General features: G+C 40.4%; 1 protein-coding gene across 2 annotated transcripts; it reads left to right on the forward strand.

The window, feature by feature from the left end:
* Window positions 1-49: 49 nt before the first annotated feature.
* On the forward strand, window positions 50-14,222 carry LOC124259362 (regulation of nuclear pre-mRNA domain-containing protein 1B-like). 2 transcript variants are annotated; one of them, XM_046693488.1, is made up of 7 exons: window positions 50-255; window positions 4,058-4,187; window positions 6,933-7,042; window positions 7,720-7,850; window positions 8,555-8,681; window positions 10,609-10,784; window positions 12,491-14,222. In XM_046693488.1, the coding sequence occupies exons 1-7, from the start codon at window positions 105-107 to the stop codon at window positions 12,635-12,637; spliced, it is 972 nt and encodes a 323-aa protein (XP_046549444.1). In that variant the 5' UTR covers window positions 50-104; the 3' UTR covers window positions 12,638-14,222. The 2 variants fall into 2 exon arrangements, with proteins under 2 accessions (XP_046549444.1, XP_046549445.1); XM_046693489.1 differs by having other exon boundaries at window positions 53-255; window positions 7,720-7,844; window positions 12,491-14,221.
* The last annotated feature ends 7,959 nt before the right edge of the window (window positions 14,223-22,181 follow it).

Here is a 22,181-nt window from a genome sequence, read left to right on the forward strand (position 1 = left end):
TCCAGTGTATTGTCCTCGTCCTTATGTTTATGTTTTGGAATCGCCCAATCAACTTCCGTTTCAGGGAGCCTTTATTGCATTAGAATACCCATCCACTAAACAGCATGTCGTCTTTTTCGGATTCTAACTTCTCTAAAAAGCTTTTTGAACTGAACAACACACAACAGAGCATCCAGACGCTGTCTTTATGGCTGATCCATCATCGTAAACACTCTAGAACTATTGTACAAGTGTGGCACCGAGAGATTGCTAAAGGTGAGATATGCATTTGGAATATAGCAGTTACCTTTTCATTACTGCCTGAAAGCAAAACCGTGCACAATATTTGTCATCAAGAACAGAAAATATTGAAATACCTAATCATCATTTCAACTGTTCTCATTCTCAAGCAGTGCGATAACCATGTTTTGTGTTATGGATATTGTTTTCCGTGCATGTCATTAACAATTTAGCTAATAAATATGGCTGTTTTAAGCGTATTTTTCTTTCTTTTTTTATGAAAAGAGGGACTTCGTAAGATGCAGAAAAAATATATAATTTGTTTGCTTCACAATTTAACTATTTACGTTTTCTAGTTCATAATGTATTATCTAAGAATACATATTAGACCCAGGATGTCGATTGCAATGACTGACATGCCTGACCAATAGTGAAAATTGGCACAGAGTGTCTGAGTGTCTGGTGTTTTTAACATGTTGAAGTTGATGTAAACATGGTAAGAACTGACTTGCTTTCTAATTTCTTTGGGTGGGGCTGGGGGTGGGGGGCGCTGTGGGGACCCTAGTGATTAAAGTGTTTGCTCATCACGCCGAAGATCTAGGTTCGAGTCCCCGTCATGATATTGCTGGAATACAGCTATAAGCGGCGTAAAACTAAACTCACTCACTCACTCTTATTTCTTTCTGAACATTCATGCTTTACTGACTGACTGACTGACTGACTGAGTTAAGTTTTACACCGCTTTTAGCAATATTCCAGCAATATCACGGCGGGGGACACCAGAAATGGGCTTAACACATTGTGCCCATGTGGAGAATCGAACCTGGGTCTTCGGCGTGACGAGCCAACGCTTTAACCACTATGCTACCCCACCGCCCCCATTCATGCTTTAACATTCCCTGGCTCCACACTATGATATGCATGAAAATCAACATATACTGGCTATAATATATTTCAAGGTTGCATGTGTATCTGTATTCAAACATTGCAAAATTTCCTTCTCCAATTGTATCTACGTCAGTATGTTGAAATATACCAACTGATCAATAATCAGAACCAGTTACAGTGATTATTCATGAAAAGTTGTGGAAGACTCAAGACATTTTCTGAGAAGTGTTAGCAAAAAATATAGCATGTGTTACTTTTTAGCACACATGACAAAAAGCTACAGTGTTTCCGTTCTCCCGTACATACCTGAAAATCGCCAGTAAAATTTGTTGGGGACCGGTAAATTGAAAGCCAGCCGGACACTGTGTCCGGTAAATAATCATGTATTAAAATAAAAAAATCATGGGTAAGCGAAATGACAGTCTTGGCTGTGCTTTCATGGTTGCAAAAATTGTTAAGTTCCGGAAATGCCCAGGCTAAAAATAACTGTAAAATGAGGTGAGGTGAGGTGAAATTGGGTTTAACGTCGTGCTTGAGAATATTTCACTCGTATGACGATGTGCATGCGTGTGTATGTGCGGCTGCTTGTACTAGCCCAGACTTAAGCTGGTTTTATAGTGCTAGCCCACTGAGATACCATGCCGCAGTGAAGCATGAATACCCCACTCAGACACATTATACTGACTCCGAGCCAACCAGTCCTTGTTGTACCCATTAATGCCGAACGCCAGGCAGGGACCAACAAGTACCATATTTTAACGTCTTTTGGTATGACGCGGTCAGGGATCGAAAACCGCGACCTTCCGCTCCGGCAGACGCTCTAACCACTACACCACGGAGGCGGTCAACTGTAAAATGAGTACTTACAGTGTGGTAATAGGATATGACTGGCAAATTTCATTCATGACTGGTAAAATGTTAGGTCGCCAGACACAGTGTTTAGATAAATAATTAAGTCAGCTGAAACACTGAGCTATTAAGTATTTTTTTAACAATGTTCAAACCTTGGATCAAACTAGAATTTGGACTTTCTGAAAGAAAATATGACATTGGTTACTTCTGAAATGACTTGTAAAGATCTGGGTTAGAATTGGTCTATAGCAACTCATGCTTGCCGTAAGAGGTACAGGATCGGGTGGTCAGGCTTGCTGACTTGGTTGACACATGTCATTGTATCCCAATTGTGTAGATCGATGGTCATGATATTAATCACTGGACTGTATAGTCCAGACTCAATTATTTACAGACCACCACCATATAGCTGGAATATTGCTGAGTGTGGCTTTAAACTACAAACAAAACTTCTCAAAATTAATTTGGATATGCTTGTCACATGATCATCCTGATCTTCATTTGCGACATAAATCAAAGTGAAGCTCTCTTTGATGAATTGCAATGACCAAGGGACATTAATTAACCACTTTTGTAATATCAGCTAAGTGTTTACCTTCTGATCAGAAAGCCTTGCTTCCCATCCTGTAATCAGCATTGACTGGTTTCTAAATTTGGTTCACAGCAGAACAGAATCATACAGCACTATTGGTAATGGTAACCAAATGTACCATGATTTCAAGTACTAATAAATATGTATCACAAGACATTTGGAATTGCCTGTATAGTTAGCTTTTCAAAATCATGCATATTTTATCTTGTCAGCAAAGGTTTTTGAAAATGACAAATCTTGCATTTTATTGTTAACTGTCTGTCAGGAGACTGTCAACTTTCAGTGCAAAATTGGAAAAAAAAACCATTTCAATTCATTAGGGTGTTTTGATTCATGTTGGTAACAATTAGAGATGAAAGAACATATTCAAAATATTGTTATGTTGTTGCAATACAAGAATGAGGTTTTTTTGTTGCAATAAATTGCAGTGCAAATGTCAGGTGCATACATGTCTCTAGATTCTGATGACCCCATGATGCAAAAAAACTGGGTAAAATTAAACAGAAAATCACTTGATTATCACACTGAATGCACGCTATGATATTTACAACAAAATGTGGACACAGAATCACAATGATAGTCTTTCCAGCAAGACAGTAGAATGCACTAGAGCAAAGAGACAAACTCAACATACATGTATTCAGATGACCCTTTTAAGGTGCTTCAGAACCAATAATCTGTAATGTTTGTTTTTAACCTTTTTCACAACCTTCCAACTTGAATCTATTTTCACAAAAATCAGAGGGGCAGTGGGGTCATACATGTATCATGGTCTATTTACGATGACTTTGATTCCCCATATCTGTACAATGTGTGAAGCCCATTTCTGGTGTCCCCAGATATTACTGGAAATTAGAATGCTCTCCAAAGTGGTATAATTCTAACACACTGAACTCACTCATTTCTTCATTCTTTTCACTCACAGAAACCAGAAAAACCAGGAACAAAATATTTTATCTTGCCCCACACATAAATGACGTTTTCTGATTGGCTGAGGGCTTTTCTATTATTTTCAATGTACCCCACTTACAAGCAAGTAACATTTTCTATGTACCCCGCTGGGAATGCCGAACTCATTTGGTACTTCGTAGTAGTAAGTCTTTATCTTGAATAACATTGAATCACGTATGATGTATGGAAATTACCAATGTTTTACGAATGCAAATCGATGGAAGGGAGATAACACTAAATTTGTTTTTCTTGTCGTCTTGTCGTCTGGTACTCCATACTATGATCCGATACCCGTGCTTCAAACAGTTCAAAATTACCATTGAAGTGTTCGGTAAGATAAATACGTTGTTCACTGGTCCCTCGGGGCCCATGGGTTGATGTACCCTCGATGTTTCTTTATGTTCCCCTCGCCCTTTGGGTTCAGGGAACATAAACAAACATTGAGGGTACATCAACCCATGTCCCCCTTGAGACCAGTGAACAACTTAAAATATGTCTTACATGTGTGACATGCATTAGATGTGTATAATGTCTGACACACGATGTGTTCCACAGGAAAGTCCAGCAAAAAGTTGACGTTCTTCTACTTGGCCAATGATGTCATCCAGAACAGTAAAAAGAAGGGCCCAGAATTCACCAAAGACTTTGCCACAGTCTTACCTGATGCTGTCAGAATTGCATCAAAGTAGGTATTTCCTTTATTCATTAACGAATTTCCTGTATTCGTCAATGTACCCTCTCTTTTTTTCAATTTGTTTAGCACCCAGGGTGCTTACCATGTCGAATATGGTATTACCTGTTTATATTATTATCTCCTTCCGCGCGTTAAGCTAGAAGCGGGGGATATATACTAAACAGCAAAAGTAACGTCTGTTTGGAATTTTCCTTCGCAGAAACGGATAACTGTAAACTCATGTAATGTTTTGATTGTATACTTTTGACAACATCTCCAACTTTACCTGAGCAAAGACATTCCTTCCCAAACTCAGAATGGAACCCAGGAAATGGTCTCAAAAACGCAACCTGATCTCGGAGATGGTTCGGTGTTCTCCATGTTTTTCATGCAACTCATGCTGCATGTGCTGTTCACAAGGACCACCCTATAAAATGGACCCCCAAACCTGGTGGAAACATTCACATTACAACGTCAGCAGGATGCCGCGACTCACGACAGCTCAGAGGAACCAGGCGCTAGGAAGATTTGAAGCTGGCCACACCACACGAGCCGTTGCCAATCACTTCCAGGTCAACGTTCGGACCATATACAGGCTGCAGCAACGTCTCTGGGCCACCAACACCACACATGATCGCCCCCGTACTGGCAGACCAAGGGTGACCACAAGACGACAAGATCGCCATGTTGTGTGACAGCATGTACAGAATCCCTTCATGCAGGCATCCGAAACAGCATGCCAGACAGTAGGAACACACGGAAGACCAATCAGTACTGATACAGTACGCCGACGTCTTAACAGTGGGAACCTCCATTGCTGTAGACCTTACCGTGGAACCATCCTCACCCCTCGTCATCGGCATGAATGTCTACAGTTTGCCCTACGACACCAAAACTGGCGATACAGGCAATGGAGAACTGTTCTGTTCACAGATGAGAGTCGGTACTGCGTACCAATGCAGATGGCAGAACAAGAATATGGAGACGACGTGGCCAGCATTACTCAGACCAATGTGTTATGGAAAGAGACTCATGGGGAGGTGCAAGCATCATGGTATGGGGTGGAATAGGCCTGAACCAGAGAGTGGGTCCTGTGGAGTTCCAGAACCTTGGTCCAGGGAGAGGAGGTAGCATCGCAGCAGTGTGCTATATCGACCAAGCTCACAGACCCCATGTTATACCACATACCACATTTTGCACGTCACCGGGAACAACATTTTCCAGCATGATGACACCCGGGCCCATACTGCCAGAGCTGCACAGGACTTCCTACAGCAGAACGGCGTCAACATTATGCAGTGGCCAGCCCTCAGTCCTGATTTAATCCCAACTGAACATCTTTGGGATGAAATTCAGAGAAGACTAAATAATGTCATACAAAGGCCGAACGCAACCGATTTATTGCGCCAGGCCTTTCTCAGAGTGTGGTTCCAGGTGCCAATGGCCTTCATCAATCGATTGGTGCACTCCATGTATAGACGCTGTGCTGCAGTTGTTGCCGCTCATGGTGGTCACACTAGATACTGAAGTCAAGGGTCTGAATGGACTGCAAACGTTCACATAACGTCTTGAAATTATGCTGAGTTATTCATTGATGTGTCAAGATATTGTACACAAAAAATGTTTTGGGATCCGCTTATTATGTCCATTTCTGTAATGACTTGATTACAGTGCCTATCTAATTTTGAATTCGTACTGACAGGTTTTTTGCTGCTGAGTATAGTATTAGTCTCCGTTCGGCCATCCCTATGTATGTACGTCCGTCCATACGAATTGGAATATCTTAAGAACCATTGACTGGATTCTTTTCATACTTGGTACCTTGGTTCATCACAGTATCAGAAAGGTCCCAGTCAGGTTTGGTGACCTTGACTTCATTTCAAGGTCACCAGGGGACTTTAACGTTTTACCCTTGTCAGCGAGATATCCCAAGAACTGTTCACTGGATTTTTTTCATATATGACACCAAGCTTCATATAGGGAAGGTGAAGGGCCCAGTCAATTTTGGTGACCTTTCCATAATTTTCAAGGTCACGACGACACTTTGAAGATTTCAGCATGTTAGCCTGCATGTTAAGCTTGTCAGCGAGACATCTCAAGAACCATTCACTGGATTTTCTTCATGTTTGACACCAAGCTTCATATAGGGAAGGCGCAGGGCCCAGTCGAGTTTGGTGACCTTCACACGGTCATAGCAACACTTTGAAGATTTCAGTATGTTAAGATTGTCAGCAAGATATCTCAAGAATGGTTCACTGGATTTTCTTCATAGATTTTCAAGACTTCTCTTGAATGTTTTTCAATAAGCAATTTCTCTATTACTATTCATTGCATATTTCATACACCATGTCAAGGTCAAAGTGAGTCTTGAAAATATTTGTATGTTTGAACAGCTACAGAGCAGAGCAAGATATCAAGAGAGGTTGACTGGTCATGTTTTTGTTGACATTTAACTTCATCTTAAACTACGACCTTCACTTTCATTACTCTTTAAGTTTGATTTGATAATTTGCGACAGGAGATTATGCACCTTAGTGACAACTGCTTGTTAAATTGGTCTTTGGTCATGGACATTGTCAAGAATACAGGGTTTCCTGTCATCAAGGGTTTCACTGTATCTTTACAATGGAGACTGTGAGACTGCTGATCCAGCTGTGTAGATGTTCTAGAATACATAGGGGTAACCTGCCATACAGCACATTGAACCTACTGAATACAGTGGAGAACAAATAACATCATGGCTTCATTTCTTTTCAGAGATGCTGATGACAAGACAAAGAGATCATTGGAACGTGTGTTGAACATTTGGCAGGAGAGGGGTGTTTATGTTAAGGATTTCATCAGGTCTATGAAACAGCAGTTAACAAGTAAGAGATGTAATTTTTTATGAAATGTTGATGATAATTATTTGAAGATTTTCTGACACGATGAGTATTTCACACACAATATTTATAGTTTTGACAAGCAGCTCATAAATGTCTCAGGGTGGCCAAGCTGCCTGAGATAGTTCAATGTGAAGAGTTGCCTCCCTTAGGTGTATATCTTAAAAGTTGGCTTGAACGCCAAAGGATCTTTGTCTTAACATGAGATACAAGTTTGAAACAGAAGCAGATTCTCAGAATGAAACCGCATTTCTGCAAACCATAAGAATCCTTAGAACCCTTCTCTTGGAATCCTTAGAACCCAATACATTGCTTTCCTGAATTTTCATCCAGATGTTTTCAAAACATGATGCTGGTGTCTATATAGTATTGTTAACAAGCTATTCAAGAAGAGAACCCACTCATCAAAGCAGACACATCCCGACTTACTGGAATACTTCTTAGATCAGTGTAAAAACTCACTCACTCACTCTGTGCAATTTTGCAATGCTTGTTATTCACTCAATGCATAATTGTTTGGTAAGACTATGGTGTATTTCATGAAGCAGTACAATGAAAGGTATTTGGAGAGAGTGACATGGTGTGCTTTGTGGTGTTGTTGACGAAGATGAGAATGTAAAATATACATGACTATATATGTGCATGTATTTAAATGTTTGAAGGCACCCCTACTGTGGTCCAGCCGGAACCAGTGCAGCAGACGGTCAAGAAGAAGAAGCATGAACAGAACTTCCTGTCTCTCCGGGAGGAAGTAGAAGCCATGGAGCCACTCCCCATTCCTCCTGAAGTACGTGTGAGTTGGCTGGATTTAACCCTGTCTTAACTCTATGTCACTTCTTGGCACGACAGCTTAACGTAATGCTAAATCTTGAAGCGATGCAGCAGATATAAAATGATGGATTTTGACATCCATACGAAATGCAGAAATTGTTACGATTTTGGTCACACTTTGAAAGGGAAACGTTCGTAGCAAACAGAAACCTACAGCTCAGTCTATACTGAGGTTGTGATGGGTGCCTGTGTTGTTGTCCGATGTAATTTGCTGCTGACCTCAATGGGCTACCCATTCAGGGTTTTGGGTCAGTACAAATGGCAGAGTTCGCACAGATTTGTAAAAGCCTGAAATTTGGAGATTTAACCCTAAAATGGCTCTAAGTTCCCTTTTGACCTAGAACAGCCCTAATTGCCAGTTATCTGCCCTAAAAGGCCTAGATTTAGCTAGACCTATCAAATTATGTGTTATATGTTGTGATATCAAGTTGTTGATTGGGTCTTGAAAAGCCCCTAAAAAGGCCTGAAATTTGATGGCTGATAATCTCTACCAACTCTGAATTGGGATCAGATAACAGGGCAGACCTATCTCACTGTACTCTGAGTGTGTGGGTTCATTTAATGAGTCATCTCATAAGACTTGTCGATATAATACAACATTCACTCAGACTCTGTTGTTTAATCTGCCAGACACCTAATGATGCCTAACTTTCGTGTCTGTTTCAGGCTGATAATCTCATCAAACGTTTGTCAGACCTTGAGAGTTCAGCTTCCAGTGACGCTGCTGTTAGAGAGAAGATTGCAGCTTTGCCCCAGGAAGTATCCGACATTTCTCACCTTGACAAAATTCAAGGTAAACATGGTTCTTTTCACACTCTAACACTGAAGTTAGATGGCCCCTAATCCATACGTAGTTTTCTTTTGGGTATTTTCATTTGAATATTCTCCTGGTCAAAAAGTGGAACGGGGAAAGCACTCTGCCTTCCCATTTTGTTTCAAGAGCATAACTTGGAAACCAGTTTATATTTCATTATGAAGCTTAAGTAAAATTTATGAATGAAAGTGTCAGTTTAAAAACATCAATCAGTCAAAACACCCTTTCAGACACCGAGTAATGTGAGTGTTTTGGAGATAGTGACGTGGGTTATGAATATTTCTCTCCCTTTGCTCATAAACAATAGGCTTTTGCTCAGTGACAGCGATAGGATTGTTTATAACATGGTGCAGGCAATATCTTGATAGTGCAACCTGATTAACTCACTTGGTTACACCCGGTGCAGGTGGTGGGAAAAAATCTGAAATTCTTCCCTGGTCATTTTTATCACATAGGTTTCGTCTGACTTTGTTGCACGACGCCCCGCCATACGGCCTATCCTGACACAACGCCATCGACATGTTAGCCGTATGTGGTGCCGAAATCATGTCCAGACCCTTTGTTTTGGTGGAGAAATGTTGTTTTTACAGATGAGTCCAGGTTTAACATTTCCTATAGTGATGGACGCCAACGCGCCTATAGACGCGTAGGAGAACGTTATGCACAGGCCTGTGTCTTGGAGAGTCCAGGTTTAACATTTCCCATAGTGATGGACGTCAACGTGCCTATAGACGCGTGGGAGAACGTTATGCACAGGCCTGTGTCTTGGAGAGGAATCGCTTTGTTGATGGTTCCGTGATGATTTGGGGTGGAATAACAGCACGCCAAAGAACTCCTTTGGTGATTGTTCAGGGCAACTTAACTGGTGTGGGCTACAGGGATCAGATTCTTCGACCTGTGGCAATTCCTTTTCTGCAATGTCATGGCCCTGGGTTAACATTCCAACAGGACAATGCCCGCCTCATACGGCAAGGGTTGCTATGGATTTCTTGCAACACCACAACGTTGACTTACTGCCTTGGCCTGCAAATTCACCGGATCTCTCCTCGATAGAGCATGTTTGGGACGAGCTGGATCGATGTCTACGCCGTCTTCCTCATCCGCCAGATAATGTCCTTGACCTTGCAACAGAACTTAAGAGAATCTGGCGTGACATCCCACAAGCCTTCCTTGCACGTTTGATAGGCTCTATGCGTCGTCGATGCACTGCTGTTCTCAATGCCGATGGTAGACATACCCGTTATTGAGCTTGTTACATGGTCGTTAGACCCCTGTCCCGCTCGTGGACTCGTGACGTCATTGTGATTGGAATTCTCCCGACTTGTTATGGTCTCATGATCCCTCCATTGAAGTTTATATGTACCTTTGACATTGTTATCGTACTTATCAACTGGGATAATATTTTGACCATGCACAGTTTCTTTATGTGGCTAGTATATATCTGACTTTGTTGTGTTCTATATCTGACTTTGTTGTGTTCTATATCTGACTTTGCTGTGTTTTTATGTCTGACTTTGCTGTGTTTTATGTCTGACTTTGTTGTGTTCTATATCTGACTTTGCTGTGTTTTTATGTCTGACTTTGCTGTGTTCTATATCTGACTTTGCTGTGTTCTATATCTGACTTTGCTGTTTTTATGCCTGACTTTGCTGTGTTTTATATCTGACTTTGTTGTGTTCTATATCTGACTTTGCTGTGTTTTATGTCTGACTTTGTTGTGTTCTATATCTGACTTTGCTGTGTTTTATATCTGACTTTGTTGTGTTCTATATCTGACTTTGCTGTGTTTTATATCTGACTTTGCTGTGTTTTTATGTCTGACTTTGCTGTGTTTTATATCTGACTTGGTAGTAGCACAGCTGACATATACTGTCGTCAGATACTGATACTTGTTGCTGTTTGACAGATAAGGAATCAGCGGATCGTCTGTCGAAGCAGGTTGAGAGTGCGTGTTTTTTGTTGTCCGACTACAACCAGCGACTCTGCTCCGAGCTGGAGGAGAGGAAGAAGGTTGCCCGGATGCTTCATGATTTTATACAGCATCAGAGAGAATGCCTCACTGAAGCGGAAAGTAGGATGACGGTAACATGTCCTCATTTGTGTTTTGGCACTGAAGTAGTCTGAAAGCATTTACTCATCACGCCAAACCGTGAAGATCCGGGTTAGAATGGTTCTCCGGCAACCCATCCTTGTCATAAGAGGCGAGTAACGGGATCAGGTGGTATGACTCGTCAACATAGTTCACACATATAGTTTTATTCCAATTGTGTAGATTGATGCTGATGCTGTTGATCACTGGATTGTCTGGTCTATACACGAATTTTTACAGTCGCTGCCATATAGCTGGAATACTGCTGAATGCAGTAATAAGCAACAAACAAAACAAACACTCATCACACCAGTGATGGAAGATTGCACAGAATCTGTATCGAATCATTAAAATCGTAAAATAGAAATTGTTATCCATAAAATGTCATTATTATGTCATGTGGAAGGTATGTCAGCATCTATATATATGTGCATATCTGTCAGTAGTTTGGGAAGTGAGAGTAATGATAACACTTTGACTATTGTAAGCCAGTGTGAAAGTACGGGAGTTATGGTCATCTTAGTGCTAAGTTGAGTCATAAGGCTTAAAGGTCACATGCAACCAAAAAAATCAAACATAATTAAAACACAATTATCACTTATTCATGACATATAATATACATTGCTGATTATGTATAAATAAAATTATAAGCGTACAATCGCAAATCTAAAGTGCAATATTTTGTACTTGGGTTTACTTCCCAAGAAACGAAGCAGCCGGTATACCGAACCCAGTCAGAGCGGGTGGGTGTGCCCTCAAGTGTAACAGCTGGTTCATTTGCAGATGCCCTCACGGCTCATTGTGTGTGTATACATAAAGGTGTTGGATTTTGTAAATACATGCTCATTTTTTGTGTATATCATTTTGCAATCAATAGACATCATAACATGTCATGTGTACAAGTATCACACCTGCCTGTCTGTGTAATTAGATAATGTGACTGAGACCGAACTCGGGCCATAAATCAATGCTTTTTGTTTATGGTGTATAGCCTGATAGGTGTTAAGTTCAAATTGCATGTGGTCAGTGATCGAAGTTGTGTATTGAATATTGTCATTAGCAGACAGGCAGGCAGACACATAGGTGTCAATAAAACAGATATTGAGTTTTGTCTGTGACAATGACATATCTATATCACAGTTAGAAATTCTGTCAACGCTAAATAATGACATTGCTTTTAAGTATCGAACTGAGAAAGTGACTCGGTAAGAAGAACATGTGGTGAAATAGACAAATGAAATTATATAAACAGTTAAATCGGTAATCTACTGTCATAACATATAAAAAAGCTCGCGCCTGTGAAATATCAACAGAACATTAAAAAATTAGCTAACACCAAGGCCTTCACCGGACAACCCACTTCCAAGCTGCGCAAACCTATTTCACTGCGTATGTGCTATGAGCGCAGCCCAGCTGTTGAAACCACTTTTCCCCCAAGCGCTGGGGGAAAATTAGTGAATCGTTTAAACTCTGATTTCGCGCAGGTTTTTTTCATCGTGTTATTTTTCAACTTAATAAGTTGAATTTGCATTTTTGATGATTTGTTTCAATAAGTCCATACAGAAAGGTCGATAGTATTGAGGGCTTGCCCAACCTTTAAAGCAGCAATCATGTGTAAGCCCGGGCTTTTTTTCATAATGGTAGCTACGCCCCTGTCAATTAAATAGCTGATGCAGTTTCTTTATTCTTCATTTTCCAGGAATATAGAGGCAAACTTGCGAAAGTGACGACGGTACGACAGGAGTTAAAGTCTCACCTGCAGAACCTACCTGATCTCACCCTCTTGCCCGACGTCACCGGGGGACTCGCCCCCCTTCCATCAGCTGGAGACCTCTTCAGCTTATGATAGTCATGTGACCACTAGGAACACTGGGAAGTGTATTTGGCTTAATATCAAATGTACAGAACGAAACTTAAAATAAATAAACCATACTACATTCTAAAAAATGTATGTTTGGGGGAATTTTTTAAAATGTTTTAAAGGTGGTGACAGAATAATGCATTGAATCGTCTTGTGTAGCAATGAATGTTGGTGGATGAAAGATTATCTGGTTAAAACTGACAGTTTGCCACTGATTCACAGTGACGTATCACCTCCAAGGCCAATCATTTCATTGTACACGCAGGTCAATGTGCCAAAGTTAGGAGGCGAATAAGAACAATTTAAAGTGTTTCAGGGTAGTTTTAGGTTAATTTAGAAAGACTATTCTAACCTGAGACAGTTACTAGTCAGACCAGTGATGATATGTAAGTACACACCCTTTAAAATCGTGACTCCCCCCAGGATGTAATTTGACAGGGGGTTAGTGTTAGTTTGCATCACATGTTACTGCTAGAAGGGGAGTGAGTGAGTTATTATTTAACGTCACATCGGCAATATCTCAGCCATATCGTGACGATACTGCTAGAAGGACCACCAGATCCTTTCATGCTACCACAGTAAATATGAAAGTTAAAACGAAAGAAAACTGAACACTTAAATGTCATTATCCAGCAATAATACTGTATGTAGCTGGTTTGGCTGCATATATAACCCCATTCTTTCATTCTGCCACTACCCGGTGTTGCCTGGAGGCTCTTGTTGTCATGGTGACAGATTACTGTAGTAATATCAAAGGATCGGGTTGTTCTCATTTTTTTTTTAGCAGTATATAAGTTGTAGCAACAGATTCAGGGAGTTCATATTTATAACAAGGAAACATTTGGTCTTGGCAAATAAGAAGGGATGCTATTATTTGTACATCATCCGTATCCCCTGTAATAAATGATAAGAAACGGTCCAGGAGCTGTATGTTGAACAGGGTAGCAAACATGCCAAGTATTTTTTCTGGAAGATACGGTTGAGTGTCTGTTTTTCATGCTGAATGTCGACTAATATTTTTTTCTAGTATTTCATTACAATGTTAGTCAAGAAAAATACCAGTACCCAGAATTGACTTTGTTGTGTATTATTTTAAAAATTAACAAAATTCTGGTAAAATTTGCAAAATTGCAGTTGTTACCATGGTATTGCAAAGTGCAGAAAATACACCACATTTTACATCATGGTTCTTAAAATCAAAGAAATCCCAGCAGATTTCAGAATATTTAAAGGTGACCTTTGCTTAATGTAAATGGCAGTCCTAGCTCAGAGACAAGGCATTGATTACAATGACATATGCAGAGGGGTGTTTGTGTTCTATCAGTTTCATTCTTTTAATCAGAATATGAGATTCGGGTGAGTTTACCCCCTTTAAGTGTCTGCTATTTCATGATCTCCTGGTGGTTGTGTTGCTATAACTGGATGTTTGATTAATGACACTAAATCATGCTCACCACAGAGTTGCAGGGGTGGAAATAACCCATTGCCCGACGTCCGAGTCCAGTGTATTTTTCTGTCGGGCAAGCACATTTGTTTATCACGCTGTACCGGTGTCCGGTTGACATACCAATGTTAATTATGTTGCTTATATAAAAAAATCACCAAAAAAATCGGCCGGTATAGCGGGAAAATTATCAGGGCAAATGATTTTACATGTGCCACCGTACCGGAGTACACTAGCAACTTAAAGTTATTTCCACCCCTGAGTTGTAATATGTTGGCTTTGATAGGGCACCGGTATATGGATATGAATTTCTTTTTCATGGCACAGAGAACCTTGAGGCACAATATAAGTTGAATGATTCGCCAATGTGACACATGGAATGATTTAATGTGTATTCAGAGGATGTTTGTTCCTTTTGTTATGATTTAATTTTATGTGTAGCAACATTTTCCTCAGTTGGAATTGATATTAAGAGTTCATCTTTCATGTTCATCGTTGCATTTATGACTTTCACAGTCCACAAACCAAACTGTGTTATGTGTGTCAGTCTGTTTTCGCGATGTTGACTTATGCTGTTGTATCAATGTGACATTGATCTTCGATGTTGACTGATGCTGTTGTATCAATGTGGCATTGATCTTCATTTCATCATGGTCTTGGTATGGGTTGTCTGTTTCACCACAAGTATGCCATGACCTCGTGTGTTACAGTGTACTTTCAGTATTACAATGAATAAGTACTGCAGTGGAGGATTAGTGCCTTCAAACATCGTAAAGATGTAGCCTGTAGCTGTGAGTGAGTGAGTGAGTGAGTGAGTGAGTTTAGTTTTACGCCGCTTCTAGTAATATTCTAGCAATATCACAGCGGGGGACACCAGAAATGGGCTTCACACGTAGTACCCATGCGGGGAATCGAACCCTGGTCTTCGGTGTGGCAATCGAACGCTTTAACCACTAGGTACCCCACCGCCCACAGCTGTGAGAACAGATATATATGGAGCTGCACTACCAAGATTAATTCATGGAGAAAAAAAGTGATTTACTGGTTGCATTATCATTAAAGGGTCACTTTGAATTATATTTGTTTCACGAAAAATCAAACTCAAATATAAGTACACCTTTAATCAAAACAATCATGAAAAGTCATAGCCATTTCTCTGTGTAATAGGGGAAGTTGGGTAGCCTAGTGGTTAAGGCGTTCGCTCATCACGCTCATCTGGTGTCCCCTGCTGTCATATTGCTGGAATATTGCTAAAATCGGCATAGAACTAAACTCACTCACTCACTCTCTGTGTAATATGAAGTGTACACACTACTAAATATGCTTCCAATTATTCAGTCACTATATGGCTGAAATTTTGCCGAGGTGACGTTTAATTTTAACTCACTCCAATTATTCAAATGTTCATGGGTTTTGTCTGAAAGGTCTCTGTTTGTTATTTCTACAAGTCCCAGGCTGGAGTGTGTTGTGAATATGTGGATTGTTGGTCCATGTTTGCAAGTGAGTCCGCTCATCATGTGATTTTGTAGAAAATGTGTTCTCATGATGTATATACTGAACAAAACAAGTTAGGGATCATGAATGTGTTGGATTTACGTTTTTGAAGTGAATTAGTAGTGCTCAGTTTGATCAATTATTCCTACACATTTATTATCCCTGACTTCATATTTCAGTATGGTACAAACATGCAGAGATGCCAACCCTATTTTGGGCCTAAGTGTAATACTAGAGGTCAAAAAGTGTAATTTTGACCTAAAAAGTGTAATATTTCTTTGTCGATCTCTTCAACATGGTACACGTTTTCACGAAAGGAAGATTATAGACAGAAACACATGTGACCAATCATTATGAGGCTCCATACATTGAAAATTGTTGGTCATGTGACTCAAAATACTTTAATTCCTTGCAAGTTCCTTGGAATGAGTGCATTGCTAAGAGTAAGCGATTCCTATCGATGCAAGGCCATTTCTGCACCCCTGCACCTGTGCGTTACGAAACACTTCCTTGTGAAATTTTTCCCACTTTATTGATTTTCGTAAAACGAGTAGAAAAGTGTAATTTTCGCAGATTAAGTGTAATGGCGTAATTTACTGGTCAAAATCGTAATAATTACGCCTAAAGCGTAAGGGTTGGCATCTCTGAACATGTATATCTTTTTACTTCATACACCTTCAAGTGACAGTGGCCATAAAGCTGGAATATTGCTGAGTGCAGCGTTTCGACAACCAAAGACACACAATCAAGTCATATTTCAACAGCAAGGGCTATTAAACCTTATCTTATAGAAGAGCTATTGAGTATATGGTAGTCAATCATTTTATGATTGATTGGTTACAGTAAAATTATGCATTTACTATGAGAAATACAGGTATTCTTTAAATTAATTTTAGTTGTACATTATGAATAGGTATTGGTGATGAATGTTAACATCTCAACACAGCTGAACATTATAAGACAGCAAGTCAGACAAGATAAGGTCAATGAATGTGTTCTTTCATCTGTACATAGAACAAACCATGATTGTTCACAGAGAAGTATGACTTGGTTTCAGTTTTTACTGGCTCATAGTCCATTTAAGTTGTGAGACCATGTTGGATATTGAGCTCTCGCTGACACCAAGATGGGGTCCTTGGTGGATCTGTCCCAGTCACAGACAGAGACTTCGCCAGATATTTATAAGTGTTTTGTGTGAAGACATCTAATGTGGCTGGTGGCCAGGAAATTCCTGTTGTATATATTTGGAATAAACTATGCAGCATAGCGTACACAGCCTGGTTTATTGATTTCAATGTTTTGTCAGCTGTGGTGTGGTTAAAGTGTTCACTGGATAAAACAGGTTGTTTCTCCTCATGGACGAAATGTGTGAATGGTTGTTGGTTGCTGGTGATCACCTTTCCAAACCACAAAGTCGTTATCTATGATCTGTTTGCATTGAAAACGTACCCATGAATGTCAATTTAAACAATAAAGTAAATCGAATAAGATGAAATCAGAGACCATATAATCTATTATATGGTCTCTGATGAAATTAAGATTGCGAATTAAGATTTAAATCTCAGAATTTTATTCAACTTAGGATAAAAGTTGTTTAACAAACGATCATAGTTTCAAATCGCTATTATTGGTTTGTATCACAAGGGTGTAGGCACATTAAATGAAACACCGAGAACAAGTAGAGTTGGTCTAAGTTAACGCTCATCACGAACCGCACGTGCATTTGTTTCACTGTTCCATCTACTGCGCTCACCCCCTTGTAATACAAACCAATAAATTTGAATGTGATCGTTTGTTAAACAACTTTTGTCCTACAATGAATAAAATTTCGAGATTTAAATGTTCAGTTGACAAGGCAAATTTATGAGGATTCGCAGTCTTAATTTCACTTTATTTGATTTACTTTTCTGTCTAAAGTGAAATTCATCGGTACGTTTTCACTGCAAACAGACTATAATGTCGCAGATTTTAGTGATTTGCTACGATGACGACCCTAGATCTGTCCGCAAGATTATGTCCGTGATTACGTACACCGTGTTTAGTATACCAGTTACACTTTGGACTTGACGATTTCTAGAGGCCGCGAAATGGATCACGTCGCCAAAGACGGTGACTTGGTTTATTGTGTGTCATTGTCCATTACAGAGTGAATCGTTGCTCACAATATTGCTCACTGGATTGTCTGGTCCAGCTTCGATAACCGACAGGGCGCCGAAATGTAACTCAATATAGCTGAGTGCGCCGTTGGATAGAAGCAAACAGCAACCTCCTCAACCAAGGAGAATACACCTCAATACAGAGGCCACCCGCAAATCAAGAAGTGTTCCAAGTCTGGGCCATTGCACAAAGGGCAAATATTTGGGGACGATAACAAATTGAATAAATATGCAGGCACAGAAATATAACTATCACACAAAACTAAGGCAGAAAGTTGTATAAAGTCTGTTCGAGAGGCTAATATGTTTTCAAGGAGACGTCTGAAATATGGAGGGGCGGTGGGGTAGCCTAATGGTTAAAGCGTTGGCTCGTCACGCCGAAGACCCGGGTTCGAATCCCCACATTGGCACAATGTGTGAAGCCCATTTCTGGTGTCCCCCGCCGTGATGTTGCTGGAATATTGCTAAAAGCTGCGTAAAACCAAACTCAGTCAGTCAGTCAGTCAGTCTGAACTATGGATATGTAAGGATATATACCCTGAAAAAAAGGAAAAGATGATAATAAATTGTCAAAATATAGCCCCAGTCATTGTCACACAATTCTCCCCCGAGCATGTTGACATGAGAAATTCATATTTAGTATTCATTTCGCATGAATATCATCAAAACTCCGTCAGATATTTCCAATTATTTTATTTTTGCGTTTTTGTAGAGTATGTGTACTCTTCTGAAATCGTCCAGTTTGAATTCAGGAGGGTCATGCAATTAATGTCGAGATTAAGGTATTGGTTTATGACACTTTTCACTGTCTTTTACGAAATATATGACATTGTCACTGATGTCAACAACGATCGTTTGGCGAGAGGCGAGGGGAATATGTACACTCTCAACATAAATCAAATGCTTACCCTTTCTGTTAACCGAAAACAGGACAACACCACCATATATAATTGACGTACATTGCCAGTGTGCCCATATTGCGTGGTTGTATCACTGCGAGACACAGAGGCCTCAGACAAGATTAAACCTTTGTGCTTAGGTTGTGCAAATACGATTTTAGCTCACCAGATATTTCAAGAACGAATTCTTTTGAATAACTATTTATTTATTTATTTTGAACTAATTCTTTATTACCACAGTAATGTTATCATAATAACGATCTCCATAGAAGACAAGATATATATGCTGATACACAACTAAAACGTATCCGTATTTTTGCAAGGGTCAAACATGTGGTTGTGTGTGCGTGTGCGTGCGTGCGTTCGTGTGCTCAAGTCCTCGAAACACATGGCGATACAGTGGACAGACCAGGGCTGGGCTCCTGTACCTACGACTTATAAATCAAGATACTGTCAAGGTTTCACATGCAGAAGTCGTGCCCATGTCTAGCGTAGAGATTTCAGAATCCCCAAAACAATCGAACATGATCGGTATGGAAGAGACTATAATGATTTGGGTTGGGATCAGTACAGAGTTGGGGAAACGATCTTCAAATCTTGGATCACGATGACAGGTGTGCGCTACATGGACGACCTTCTGGATATGCATATGAAACCGGACCGGTTTGATTCAACTGGACCGGACTTCATCCTAATGGACCATAACGCAGGATCTCGTGACATGGTCTTTGATGCCTACATTACAACAGATCATTGGACAGCCCGTGCATGCAGCAGTCCCCAGTATTATCGAACACGTGTGGACGCGCGGCAGCTTGTCCTCCCCGACGCCCTGTCCTTCGCGCTACACTATAGGAACACGGCAATGTTCTTACTGAAGTGTGGAACAGTCTGCTGCCAACAAGCAAGACTTCATCTTTATTGGGACCATGAGACGACGGTGCCACGATGTGATCGTATCATGCTGATCACATACATGCTATTGAGAGTTGGGTTCATGTGGACAATGAATTTTGCATTTGTTTTCCTGATAGTTATATTATGCGTATACAGCCATTATGATGAAGTGACTGGCAACGGATATTTTAACCATAAAACATATCCTCATGCATCCCTGTCTTTCAACTGGACATATTGCCTTGGTAATCCATTGCTAGTTTCGAGTGGTAGATGTTGCTTCTGCTTCAGACACCCTGAATATTAACAGTGTATGACATAAGGCCCGTCCGACCGCCCGGGACGGGCTAGATTTCTGCCGGACGGTCTAATTTTACAGCTAGCCAGCCCTATGGACGGGTGAAAAAAAATATTCAGATAACGTGTCCATTGGCACTGTCTATTTAGTATTTAAGAAGGACTAGTTAAATCTCTTCTGGGATGGTAAGTTTTTGAAGTTACCAGCACAGATGTCTGGCTGGGTTTTAGGCTTATTTCATACACTGATAGGTGAGCTAACCAGATACATACACTGTTTAGACATACAAGGTGACACACACTTATCATGATTTAGTAACGCTGGTAGATGAATATATAAAGGGTTAGCTCGATCATATTCAGTTCAGTAAAAATCAACATGGCGACTTTGACAGCCATCATGGTGGCGGCGATCATCAGCGCCTCGTTGGCTGACCCATTGGTACCACAGATAAGAACGCTGACGACATGGATGTCTGGCGAGTATGACAACTCCATGCAGCATCAAGAAGATATCGCCAACGGTATTCCCGAGGCTAAAAGACATGCTCTTCTTCACAGCTTCTTTGTGCCAGTCAGCGTCAAAACTCTGCATCATAGCTCCATTCTCTACGTAGAGCAATACATGGATTCAGGATCAAGTCCTTACCGACAGCGGCTTTACAGTTTCGTTGCTGAGCAACACACAATTCGAACCCAAATCTACAGCTTTGTGGATCCTTCGAAATATCTTAGTTGGAAAAACGACCGTTGTATATTTGAAGACATATCCCTCTCGGAACTGACCAACAGACCAGAATGTGATGTCACGTGGGTCAAGAAAGGAGACAAGTTCGTTTCTGACTCCGTTGGAGATCAGTGTGTTATCGACTTCATGGGACAACAGGTAACGATTGATGTCAATTCACTGCATTACTTCAGGGATACTTTAAAATCATGTATTCGTATGTGTAGTTGAAATGGTTATGTAGGTAGATCGAGTGAATGCATTCAACTAGAGTTTCGGACGTTACAGCTGAAAACTGATACCAAATAAAATGTGGAAATGTATACAGAACATTAACCCTTTATCGGCTATTGCCTCCCAGTGTGAATTAGTGCCAATGCATTTTCAAAACAATTCTATTTCAAAATACATTCTAAACATTTGTATCATCACTAATATTAGTTATTTGTAACTGATTTTAAACCATTCGATTGACAAAATACTCTTCCTGTCCAAACAAAATACACGGTAGTGTCTTCTCTGACGTCCGTGTCTGAACTTTCGTGAAATACAGTTTCGCCTGTAATGAGCTGTCTTCTCAGAGGTCCGCGCGTTCCAGTCTGTCACTGAATGAATGAATTCCACTTCTAGAGATAATTATTTATGTCTGTTCCTTGTTTAACTGTATCCATGAGTTCATACGTATACGTTTTGGGATACGATAGGTTCGCATCCTAGTGTCCACCAACCTAACCGATTCATACTTGACCATCAGCGAAGAATGGCTACGTGTATTTGACAACGAGAAGATAATGGGGAGTGACATTCCCTACCTCATGAACAAACTTAAAGACATCGTAAGTCCAAGGTAAGTAGTAGTATGTTCTTATACAATCAAGTATTAGCTCACCTGGCCTTAGGCGTCTGGTCCGTCGCCCGTTACAACAGCTCGTGAAATCACAAGGTATATGAAATAATTTTCAGAATGGAGCTTCGTTCGGGATAATGTATTCCGTCTAGGTGGGTTAAACAATACGATTGAAGATTGATTGTCTATCTGAATGTGTAAAGTACTTTGCGCGGATTTATTTTGTCCTCTTATGAAATTTCCTCTGAAGTTATGAATGTGAAATTTTGTTCTGTTTGATTAAAGATTCAACCTCTGTGGCAGGAGTGTTGAAAATATACTTTTTCTCAATACGGAGACTAGCAGTCTAGAACATGAAAAACACACAAAAACTAGACTAGTTTAAATGCATGTATGTCCTATTATTTAGGCATATCGCGAAGAACACTGGCTCAGGGCTGGCTCACGGGCGCGGTCCCTTTGCTGCGAAAGGCCTTGCTGAAAACTGTCCAAAGACCCTTGATAATTTCTTTGATGTGACCACTTACCTGTTCTACGGACATCGTGTCTACTACACGGCTGACCTGTCCGGTTGCCAAGTCGAGGGCGGCGCTGGTCATTACGGCTACAACCACGGCGACTACGTGGATGTGTACGAGATGTTTGATGATGCCCGGATCAGGCCTCAAGCCTACTTTGCATTTTCAAATAAAAAGTTTCACAGAAATGCGGATGGTAGGTATGCATACGTTTCTCAATACCAAACCTGCGTTGTATCCATTATAGGTA

Source organism: Haliotis rubra, unplaced genomic scaffold (assembly GCF_003918875.1).
Source record: "Haliotis rubra isolate DU_JTF1 unplaced genomic scaffold, ASM391887v1 Scf72, whole genome shotgun sequence".
NCBI lineage: Eukaryota > Metazoa > Mollusca > Gastropoda > Lepetellida > Haliotidae > Haliotis > Haliotis rubra.